This window comes from Colossoma macropomum, unplaced genomic scaffold (assembly GCF_904425465.1).
Source record: "Colossoma macropomum unplaced genomic scaffold, Colossoma_macropomum, whole genome shotgun sequence".
Lineage (NCBI taxonomy): Eukaryota > Metazoa > Chordata > Actinopteri > Characiformes > Serrasalmidae > Colossoma > Colossoma macropomum.
In genome coordinates, this window is record NW_023495781.1 from 38,828 (window position 1) to 51,271 (window position 12,444).

At 40.0% G+C, this 12,444-nt stretch overlaps 1 protein-coding gene across 1 annotated transcript in view; it reads right to left on the reverse strand.

Annotated features, from left to right (window-relative positions):
* Positions 1–2,403: 2,403 nt before the first annotated feature.
* The window catches only part of LOC118803017 (junctional adhesion molecule-like), a 30,018-nt gene continuing 19,977 nt past the window's right edge, over positions 2,404–12,444 (reverse strand). The window contains exons 5-9 of the mRNA XM_036563514.1: positions 11,206–11,553; positions 11,072–11,158; positions 10,930–10,984; positions 2,606–2,717; positions 2,404–2,460 (exon numbers count right to left, since the gene is read on the reverse strand). Of these exons, the coding sequence (XP_036419407.1) occupies positions 2,404–2,460; positions 2,606–2,717; positions 10,930–10,984; positions 11,072–11,158; positions 11,206–11,553 (659 nt within the window). The remainder of the gene's footprint in view (positions 2,461–2,605; positions 2,718–10,929; positions 10,985–11,071; positions 11,159–11,205; positions 11,554–12,444) is intronic.

Sequence of the window (12,444 nt, forward strand, 5' to 3'; positions counted from 1 at the left end):
GACCCAATCTGGCTTGTAGTGGTGTTGCAAGCCAGTGGATGGTGCCTGGTAAATGATCTGCACCTGTGACTTGTAGCCTCACCCACCCGACTAACCACCCCACAGTTTCAGGGCTCTGAATGAGCCTTTCTGCTGGTGCTCTTAAAAAAGAGCACTTCTTGCAGCAGAATCACTGCCTCCACTTCTTCTGCTGACACCACACTAGTGTCAGAAGTAGGATAGTGCCACAAAGTGAATATAAACCTGGGTAGGCGTTCAGCGGTGGCTGCAGGCTGTGGGTCAAGTTCTGCGTAGATGACAGATGGCTCACCACCGCTAGCTCATCAGTATCCCTACTGTGACCAGCTGTGCTCATGTGCATCAGAAGAGACACATAGCTGGAGGGTGACCATCGTCCAGGTCAGGCCAGTCACCAGCAGCAGAGCCCCAACACACACGAGCAGCATTTCATACCAGCATTGATGGTGTAGTGGACAGCAGAGGAAGAGGACAGCAGCTGGGTGGAGTGGCATGTAGTTTTGGGAGGGGATGCTTGCCACTGAGGAGTGAGTGCCCCATGGTCTTAGCTGGCCCTGAACTGGGGGCATGCCCAGGGACTTGGCTCAAGTCGGTAGGTAACCAGGGACCGGCTGACCTTTGAAGGGAGGGTTATGTAGCATCCGCAGGTGTGCACAAAAGATCATTTCTTACAGCAGAATTATAGACTCCCCTGTGTTTCTTCTTGTGCCAATGCTACACTACCTTTGTATTCTGCCTCACTATTGTGTTGCGGTCTTTAATGAGCCGGCCATAACAGTTAGTAAAATTACTACTTATGAGTTTTGCATGGAATTGTGTTTGATTGAGAAGAGACTGCTAGCTAGTTGACTTTTCTCAGACTTGCCTGGCAATATTGTAAATATGAACATTTAAGGAATTTTAGGTATTTTCTGTATCCTTCACTTAGGAGGTGATTTTTGTGCTAAGTGGCTAAAAAAATGTAGCACAAATGTAGAAGCACAAAGGACTACATACCTCAAATCTGACCAACAAATTTACACTTTGTCAAGAGTAACCAAAGGAAATGTCACACTTACCTTCAGAGACATGAAGCCCAATGAAGAGAAGATAGAAAGTCAGCAACTTTCTCACTAGTAAAACAACACTGAGTTCACAGCACACTGACAGCTCCACACCCAGCGCTACACTAGCCCTGTATACCACACTGAGTACACAGCTCTCTCAGCAGCTCTTCACTGGAGTCTAACCCACTCTAATGTCCGTGCAGCTCACAGGAGCTGTGTTTAAATCAGCTAGACCAGAACTCTTCTGTCTTTTAGAGACTTTATCAGCAGTTTTTTGACACTCTCAAAGCCACAGTCATGAGAACACTTAGTGTTTCCTGTTTTGTGGTGCATCATTTCACAGTGCACACACACATAATGACCAAGTTGCTGCAGTTAGCATGGGGTGGGGTTTAGGGGAAGCAGTCTAGTGTGGCATTTAAAAATAGAGTGGACATGAGAAACAAAAGAATCAATGGCCTAAAGAGAACTCATACACACTTGCGGCCTTTGGAGTGTTCAGGAGAGCTAGTCCAGGTATATTCTGCTGTAAATCCATATGTAGTCATTTCTGGACTGTGCTGTGCTGATGTGTCACAGCACAGTCCAGAAATGACTAGCATTTAGTCCAGCATCTTGTTTCTCAAAATTGTGGTCAAGCAGATCTTACACTCAAGTAGTTTAAAGCATGAGAACTAACACTGCCTTGGGCAGCTCTGACCACATGTTTCTTGTTTTCTTTAATATTAGCCCTGCTTTCTTTTGTCTCACTAGTTGTGCTCACATGACCTCTGGTTTGTAGTTGCTAATATATGTGTAGAGGGCAGTGAGGCTCTATCAAATTAATTTATCTTTTGTCTACGAGACTTTATGGAACAAAAAAAGCTTTCAAGATTTTGGAGAGTGTCTGTGGGAATTTTTGCCCATTTATCCAGAACATCATTTGTGAGGTCAGACAATTATGTTGGACAAAAGTGCCTGGCTCCCCATCTCTGTTCTAGTTCCTCCCAAAGGTGTTTGATGAGGTTGAGGTCAGGGCTCTGTGAGGGCTCTTTCACACCAAACTCACCCAACCATGCCTTTATGGACCTTGCTTTGTGCCCTGAGGCACTCCTCCACCAAACCTTACACTTGGCACAATGTAGGCAGGTAATGTTCTCATGGCATTCGCCAAACCCAGACTCGTCCATCAGACAGATAGAGAAGCGTGATTCATCACTCCACAGAGTACATTTTCACTGCTCCAGAATCTAGTGGCAGCATGCTTGCTCTGCACCTGTCCCCTCACATTTGATCAAGGTGGCTGAGCTGCGGGGCGGGGGCAATGGAGGGGCAGTGGAACAAGAAGTGGCTCAGGAGCTCACGCTGCCTTAATGAGAGCCAGCTGATGGTGATATGGTGTCAGCAGCATGGGCGCCTTTAAAAGAGCAGAGAGGGAACAGAGAGAGAGACAAGGCACAAAACCTGTTGCTCTGCCTCTCCGTCACCAACATGCTCCCCAGGTTGGCCGCCTTGATTGAGAGTGAAGTGTAGTCAAGTGGAATTTGGGATTCGTGTCCCACCTTCTTGTCTCTCGTGGCTATCGTCTTCCTCTCCCTGTCACTTGCGGCCCTTGGTGGGTGCAGCTTCCCTTCCCGCTGACTCTCGCAGCTTTCATCGGGGCCCAGACGCAGGCTACAGTATCATTGGGAGGGCATAACAAGATGAAGAAGAAGAAGATGTATATTTTGCCTATCTATTGGTGGAAACACCACGTGGTGAACCTTGCTTTGTAGTTCTATAGTCAAGTGTAAAAGCTAGCTCCATACAATTGTAGGCCAAAATTAGGTTCCAGTGTCACACCCGTAGTCAAGCTACATGCTGAAATCCATTATCTCAAACACACGCTGGATAAAATTATTATAATAATTAAAAAAAAAAATGTAAAATATATTTTATATATATGAAACACGAAAAATGGGCCTAGTGTACTTTTGTATTCATACACTTTTACATGTCCTCAAAGCATTTGGTGAGAGAAGTGACTTGGCTCACCGTAATAAATATCAAGCATTAACTAACAAATTCTAAAAACATATAAATAGCACCTCAATTAAAAAAGGAAACTTCACCCTGAAACCAGCACACATTGGTCTGTAATGTGTTCATATTATTATTTTAAAATTATTTTTAGCTGTTAAACGAAACAAAAATATCAGTGATGATTTGATTTTCAGTGAAAATCAAATTTTAAACTGTGTTTACAATGTTAGCCATAGGCTTTTTTAATTGTTTTATTTTTACCTCAAAACACTTTAAAACACGATGTCCATTTACACATACACTGGACAGTTACTGCTTTATGCTTTGGAATACTATTGCATTTCAGATTGTATCTAATCATCAGTGAAACACTGTAGCAAGTAAACTAAGATCAAATCCTTCAATCTTGCTAGTATATTCAGCACTTCTGGTTTCATCCTTCTGAATTAGCCAATCAGCATCTAGCACTGCAAGCATTTATTCTCTGTTACAGTCTGTCAAACTATTTAACCCATTAAAATCCCAGGCTTATTACAGTACAGTGTCCCATAATACACTCTTGTACTCTAGCCTGCTGTGGGATTGTTTTGGAATAAAACAGATCATGAAGTGAACATGAAATGAAATTAAAGTAATAGCAAACATAGAAGTGACATAATTTGTTTATTTGGCAACTGGACTTTTCACAGTACAACAAGTAGTAACAATAGGAATGACAGTAAACACCATGTACTAAGTTTAAACTCTGTGCATAAGGTATAAAATATAAGTCTGACAGAGTAATATATTGCTGTAATATAGTCATGCCTGTAGCTCAGTAGTTACTATATAATTTACAATGCAAAATCAAGAAATAATTTAATCCGTATAATCCATAGAACAAAAGATAAATAAATAAAATTGTGTAGATAGTTATGGTGGTGTATTAATGGCCTCTATATGAATAAAATCTGGTTGCAATTTATTTCAAAACATTTACTGTAACTAGCTAATAGCAAAAATGTAAGAAACGTTGATGTTGAGATGTTTGGGCTGCTGTACGGTGAATTCATGCAGAACTGCTGTGTTCCAGAATGACCACTCCATCTCCATCAGCGACGTAGCGAACTCTAGAAGGATCTAAAAATGATGTTGGCAAAAAAGATGTTATATTAATCATTGGAATAGAAGTATGATTACAGCAGCTTGATTGTGTAGTTTGTACCTTCGGTTCTAGTAGTGTTATAAACCACAGCTACTATAATGTGAAGAAAGATCACAGTCACCAAGGCAAAGGGGACGAAGGGCAGAGAGTGTGGAGGAACTGTAACAAGAATTGGATCATATTTACAATATTGTGTCTGGACTTCAAAATATTATTTATGCATTTACATTTTATAACATACATGTTGATGAAAGCGCAGTTCATGATTTCAGAACATAGCTCAGATTGTCAGTTTGTCCAATGTTACCTCTATCATCAGATACAACAGAGTGACAGTTTTCCATCATACATTCTCAGCTCTCAGTAGCAATGTTTTTCAAAGATCTCCTTCCTTATCTGGCAAACATTTCTGAGTATTTCTAAATTTGCGCATTAAAGTTAGACACTAATGGCACAGTTGGTATATAAAGTGAGAATATTGGTGGGATTTCTCAGTATTCAAAACTAATGATTTATGAATATTTGTACAAATACATGTACAAGTTTAAGGAAGAAATATATAATGTGACCAGCATTTGACATAACAACAAGGACACACATTATATTTGTATGGGTCCTTTTTAACTGTTTTGTTCTTTCTGCATTAAACTGTTTAAAACTGTCTTGGGTTTTAGAGAAGGTGTAGGTTTAGTGTTGAAGTTCAGGTTAGGGTTAGGTTTAGGAGTAGGTGTGGGTTTAGTGTTGAAGTTCAGGTTAGGGTTAGGTTTAGGAGTAGGTGTGGGTTTAGTGTTGAAGTTCAGGTTAGGGTTAGGTTTAGGAGTAGGTGTGGGTTTAGTGTTGAAGTTCAGGTTAGGGTTAGGATTAGCAGACATGTATAACAGAACTAGTTACAGTTAGTTCAGGTTCAATTTTGTTGATGCAAATTTTACCGTCAACAGTGAGTCTGATGTCTGTGTATTCACTTCCTGTAAGCTCACACCTGTACACTCCTCCATCCTCTTCAGTCAGGTCTGATATGAGTAGAGAGAGATTTCCTGGAGAGTGACCATTAACCAGCTGAACTCTGTTTCTGTACTGACCACTCTCACTGGATATCACTTCCCATGTGTTTCTGGTTGAGTTGTCTTTCTTCCAGCTGAATCTCTTAGGTGTTGTGTGTAGGTCAGTGCAGTAGCAGGGCAGCAGTACTGACCCTCCTGTATGTGCTGTGATACTCAATGCTGTTCCTCTGTTTTCCAGAATGCAGCCTGCAGAAACAGGCAAAATAATAAGACTTGCACTGACCAAAGTAATTTCTTTGAGGAGCAAGTATGTGTGTCAAATAATGTTCATGAAAATAAAAATGCAACCAGAATAAATCTCATTTTTAGCATATATTTATATTTATATCATATAATTCATATAAATATATCATTTCAAATTAGGTAATTTGTTTGTCTACAGTTTGTGAATTCAGATTCCAAGTATATAACAGCTCAGCAAAGTTAACCCCTTACATGACAAGGGCCCATCGGCAGGCCCAAAGTTTTATTACACACTTCATTTCACACTATAGTTCAATTTGAACTGGCAGTCCCTGAGATGCCCACAGACTACTTTATGTTTCTTCATAAGTGAAGCTGATGCAAATGATATTTCAGGTACTGTCTTTGTTTCAATTTCATTACTGTTTAACTAAATCTACACTTGGGCCGTAGTACAGAAACTTCTTAACTTGGAAGTCTTATCTTAGCTCTTTAGTAACCATGTCAACTTCCATTAGGAATTTAGGACAGAAGCTATTACAGAACAACAGCTCTTAAGTGAATAATCTTATTCTAACTTCAGACAAGAAAACAGTACAAAAGCATCCTAACTAGTCTAAATTTCCTAAATACCACTATAATTTTACCCCACGAGTTGTTACCCCTTTTTTTTGTTGGTGTTTTTTTTGTTGGGATTTTTACCCAATTTTTACCCAATTTAGTCGTCTCCAATTCCACCCACTGGTTAGGACTCCCCCAATCACACGATACCGTCAATGCTAGGAGGGTGAAGGCTAACACAGGCTTCCTCCAAGACCCGTGAAGCACCACCGCATCTTTTTGAACTGCTGCTAATGCAATGTCATTGGACAGCTGAACGCGCTCGGAGGAAAGCGCCAACCACCAGATCTGTTACGTCAGCTAACAGACGCCTGCGCTGACTAGCATCGCGCTGAGTGATGGGGGGAGAAGGGGGGCCATCTTACCCACCCAGAGAGAGCGAGGCCAATTGTGCTCTCATGGACTCCCGGCTAAGGACGGCTGTAGCACCACCAGGGATCGAACTCGCGATCTCCTGATGATAGGTTAACTTTTGTTCTAACTGTTTGTTTGTTACTGTTGTTGTTGCTGCATGTGTTCATGTTGAAGAAAACTTCTCAGACAAATATTACAGTGATGGTGGTGAATAATGAGGTGACAAAGCTGAACATGTGCCTATTTAATAGGAGGAATAGTGTTGGCACGCTCAGGTAAAGCGTTTGGGAAACTGAAACTGTGGAGCAGTGAAGCCTTGATAAACAGCATGAAGCGCTGACACAATATTCTTAACTTCAAATTTATTACACTTTAGTTTTGTTTGACCATTTTACATCAGTAACAGTAGCTAATGTTAGCTGTCTGGCTAATAATCTTGATTATTTTGATTACGTTTACATTTAGTCAGTTGCTAGGTAACCGACATGGTTGATTGTCGATTTCGATTGAGTATGTTGAGATTTCCTAACTTGAGATAAGATGCAGCAAGATAAGATATGACTTATCTTTGCCTCTCAAATACAAAATAAATCTTTTGAAGTGATGTTAACTAATTTAGATTTATTGTGAGTTTAATTTTTTAAATAAGGACACTTATTCAAAAAATGAAAGTCTGAAATTTCTTTTCAACTCTGACTTTGAACCAAATCAGTAGAAATATCCAGAATTATGTTGATTTGGTAAATATGAAATGTAGATGATAAAGAGGAAATTCACTCTAATAGCAAAGTCTGACTATCACATACATTTTCCATCTATTGAGTTACAAGATCACATGAATGTGACACTCACCTTCAGAGACGTGAAGCCCAATGAAGAGAAGATAAAAGTCAGCAACATCCTCACTAGTAAAACAACACTGAGTTCACAGCACACTGACAGCTCCACACCCAGCACTACACTAGCCCTGTATACCACACTGAGTACACAGCTCTCTCAGCAGCTCTTCACTGGAGTCTAACCCACTCTAAAGTTTGTGTAGCTCAGACTGTCTGTTTGAGTGGAGCTCGTCTGTCTTTTAAAGTTTTCATCATCAGCTTTATGACACTCTCAAAACCACACACAAAGACATGCTGGTCTCTGAGTCGTGAGAAAGCTGATTGTTTCCTCTTTTGTGGTCCATCATTTCATAGTACACACACCCACACTGTCCAAGTTACTGCATCTGCAGTGGTTGTGGGGTGAGGTTCATGGGAGGGGGTTGTCCGTGGAGAGAGCGGGCATGAGAAACAGTCACAGATACAGTCGGCTAAAATACATTGTCAGTAAAAAAAAGTTGCTGTACAGGTATATTTTTGTTAAAGTTACAAAGGGCAAAGATACATATTCACACCTGTATCTCATCTGTACTTCTTTCTTCCCATTCTAGAACCGAGAATCGTCACAACTGTCTAGAGCCTTTCATTTTATCTCTTTATCACATTCGCTTTGTTCCTTATATTTTAGGCCGATTTAGCAGTCAGTTGTCACTAATGTTTCCTTTATAGTGTCCAGTCCTGCAGATATTCCACGTATCTTCCACTGGTAGCTATTTTGATCTCTAGCTGTCCTCCATATTGCCTGAGGCCCCATAATGTAGTTTGTGCAGTGAGATAAAAATCTCAAAAGATGGTTTAAAGTGTGAGAACTGAAACTGAATCAAGCAATTCTGACCACATGCACTTCTCTTTTTCTTTTTTAAGTACTGCCGTCCCTCTATTCTGTGGTTTAACTGGTTCTTCTCTCTGGCCCTTTTATGGTAATGAGATGTCGTCTTATGGTAGAGAAGCTTCTGCGACTTATATGCCTCCAAGTTGTTTTTGCTGCAGTAGTTTATTATATGAGGATAGAGCATCACATTCTGTTATCTGCAGTGATTGCATGGTCAAGGTATGTGCCAACTTTGGCTCATAGTCAACTACAGCTAAAACCTCTTTTGCCATGTCTGATCTGTTAAAAGATTTAAGATGGTGGAGAACGTAAGGGGTATATTTGGCAATGGAGTGGCACTCAGCATTTGGTGAGAGAGTGCAGCTGATGTTAAACTGGTGAATGGCAGTTGTGAACACTGCTTAGCAGTCTGTTATGCAATTTGAGCTCTCCACAACAAAAGGTGCTGACCTGGCAGAGGTGAAGTCTTCAGCACCACGGATAGTGCCTCGTTTATCCTAGGCTGGTTCAACAGTGCAGATACAGGAGGAACAGCTCTGTCCCCTTCATACATGACAATTTGTCAGAGGATCAAAAGAGATATTTGAGCAGATTTAGGGACCACAGTGCAACTGTGATGGTGAATGGCTTCAGGTCCTGTTCATGTTCTTTTTCCAGTTGAGTGAACTCTGAATACTCTGCCCTCGTCCCACATGGACACAGGGTGTGTTCCAATACCTACAGAACTCCCTTTAGTAGCCACAGTCTACACTGGCAGCTGTCTAAGTAGGTAGCATTCCAACATCATCAAATAAATGATATGCTTTAGTTAGTTTCTGGACAATTAGTGTCCAGAAAACTGTAAAATGGTCACTAACAGACCTAAATTGTAAACTATAGGCTATTTGTGCACCTTTGTGACAAGAAAACAAATACATTGCCACAGAAAATCAGAATAACTAACATTTGAAGACGACTTTCATGCTTGCTGGGCAGCTTGCCACACCACTTCTGTCTGCCAAACAAATTTTGTGCTGTATTGCATTGTGGGATTGCTAGGAAACATCCAACGCTCTCTCGATATTCGGCCAAAATAAGATACCTCAGTAGGCCGCATATTTGAGGTATCTAAGAATTGAGACAGCCTTCTTGTCGGGAGCATGCATATTGTGACATAAAATCCTGTCTATGTAGAGAACTCAGTGTGGATGTCACTTTTGAGTGACACCTACAGACTCTCCAAAATAAGAGAACTGATCCTATTTGTAAGATGGATAATGACCTGTACCTCTGGGAAGGCCCTCCTTCTGTTCTTCTCATCCTACAACTAAAGTTCAGTCAAATCTGCCTTTAGCTTGTTGTTTCATATTTTTATTGGCTTGATTTCTTGTAATATTTTGCTACTTTAAGTTGCCAGAAACTAGCTGTCATGTTTTCCCAACACAACCTGGAATTTCTTAATATAACTTGTGTTTTTGGCTCTATATCTACATTCACATTTAGTTTCTGTTAGTATTGATGTGGATGTATTTACAGAACAGCTCAACAGGCCCAAAGAATGTGTGGAAATCCTTGCATACAGGTGCAACACCAGACCCAGACTGTTTGGATGCAAATGTAGACTATTTACCAAAGTTTAAATTTCAAGTAAAAAACAACAACAAACCCTCAAAAATAACATGTGTAAAGACCTACAGATCATTTCCAGAGATATAAACAACATGGCAAAAAAAATAACAGATGTGGCTGATAAAATACAAGTAACATACAGTAAAATGCTTCATGTGTGAAGGAATCTGCCCTTCTTCTTCTTAGCTTGGTAGAAACAAATGCAGATCCAAGTGCTCAGAACATGCCAACTACACATCGTTTGATTCATGACATTCAAAGCTATGATTTGTGTGCAAGTTGGTCAATAAATTTAATTCAAGTCCATTGAAACAAACACCTGCCAACTAGTCCGTTACATCATCTGAAGATATCACACATAAGTTTCCTGCTTATGTCATTTATATGAAATGGCTTAATTCATGCAGTTAAGTTTCTTCATATACTGATCAGGCATAACATTATGACCACCTTGTTTCTACACTCATTGTCCATTTTATCAGCTCCACTTACTATATAGGTGCACTCTGTAGTTCTACAGTTACAGACTGTAGTCCATCTGTTTCTCTGATACTTTGTTAGCCCCCTTTTACCCTGTTCTTCAGTGGTCAGGACCCCCATGGACCCTCACAGAGCAGGTAGTATTTGGGTGGTAGATCATTCTCAGCAGTAACATTGATGTGGTGGTGGTGATCAGACACAGCAGTGCTGCTTTTTAAACACTGTGTCCACTCACTGTCCACTCTACTAGACACTTCTACCTTGTCAGTCCACCTTGTAGACAATAGCTAGATTTCAGTGTAAATTTCATGATGAATGGACCAAAAGAAATGGCCAAAAATGACTTGGAAAAATGGCTGGTTCCATTGACTTACATTAAAAGTAGAGTAGGTTTTTTCCTTCTCCTGTAAAGTTACCATTTTGGAGAGTAACAGCAACAGTGATATAAAACTGAATAACTATATTGTCAATAAAATTAGACAAAATTTAGTAAAGAATATATATATATATATATATATATATATATATATATATATATATATATATATATATATATATATATAAATTCATGTAAATGAGGAAAAAATATAATACAAATAAAAAAGTAAAAAAAGCAACAGATTGTATTGTGATATATGTTTGCCTTTGTACCGACAGCACCTGGATGAAATTTCATATTTTCACTTAAGAGGATCTGCACTACTCCAGACTGACCACTCCATCTCCATCAGCAGTGCTGTAGAGAACTCTGGCAGGATCTGACAGAAATGTTTTCAAGAAAGACGTTAATTAATACACAGAAGAACATTAGCATGATTACAACAGCTTGATTGTGTAGTTTGTACCTTTGTTTCTCTTGGTGTGATAAACCACAGCTACTATAATGTGGAGGAAGATCACAGTCACCAAGGCAAAGGGGACGAAGGGCAGGACTGTGGAGAGACTGAAAAATGAAATTATGAATTATGAAACACTATACATTTTAAGTAATACGTCAAGAGAATTTTACCTATAACAGTGAGTTTGAGGACTATGTGTTCACTTCCTCCAAGATCACACTTATACCATCCCCCATCCTCTTCAGTCAGGTGTGATATGAGTAGAGAGAGATTTCCTGGAGAGTGACCATTAACCAGCTGAACTCTGTTTCTGTACTGACCACTCTCACTGGATATCTCTTCCCAGGAGGCACTGGTTATGTTGAGTTTTTCCCAGGTGAATCTCTCAGGTTTGGTGTGTTGGTCAGTGCAGTAGCAGGGCAGTAGTACTGACCCTCCTGTATGAGCTGAGATACTCAGTGGTATTCCACTATTTTCCAGAGAGCAGACTGTAGAAACATATGGTACAGATTTGTCATGTTTTTAATGTAGCACAATTCATGAACAGGCAGAATTAATCAATGTGTGATCTCTTATAGCAATGTTTACATGACAAACAGTATTGCATGGGCATGCCCACTTTCTTTTAAGCAATACAGAATTTTTATTCAAAATAATTCTGAATGATTATGATTTTTATACAGTGTAAATGCATTAAGCAAGGGCATTTTGTCGAAAAAAATGAAGCTTTTTGGGGGGAGGGGTAGCTTTTTTTTTGAGGGGGGGGTGGGGGGGGGCAGCAACAGTGTATCAAGACAGATAAGTGATTTCTTTTCCCAGGTAACTCTGGATATCTCTTCTTTGTTTGAGCCCTGGATTTCACCTGTGAAGACTGCCTTTGTTTGTAAAAAGGATAGACTTATGAGATACAACTTGAAGACCAAAAACTGTCTATGGGAGAAAAGAAGACCATTTTAAAGCAAAGAGTAAGTATCAATCAGAGCCTTTGCTCAAGAATTGCACAAAGCCAATGCAATAATTTGGAATGTCTATAAAAAGAAAGCAATCACTTTGGTCTACTAACAACCAGACATTTAAAAAGTTGGCCAAAGACAATAACAGCAGTTGATGACAGAAACATTGTGATAGCTGTGAAGAAAAACCTCAAAACAATAGTCGGTGACATCACCAACAACCTACACGATGTACTCTTTGGCGGCCCAAGGAGTTACCGCTGCGCCACCGGGAAGCGCAGGTGAAAATAGGAAAAACACCTCAACGAATGGTAAATAAAAAAGGTAAGTAGAGGAGTCCACAGGTGTGCCAGGTTGGGCCTAACTTATTACATGTCAGTATTACCTGTCTTAGTGTCATTTAATGCCATTTCTAGCTGTAACACA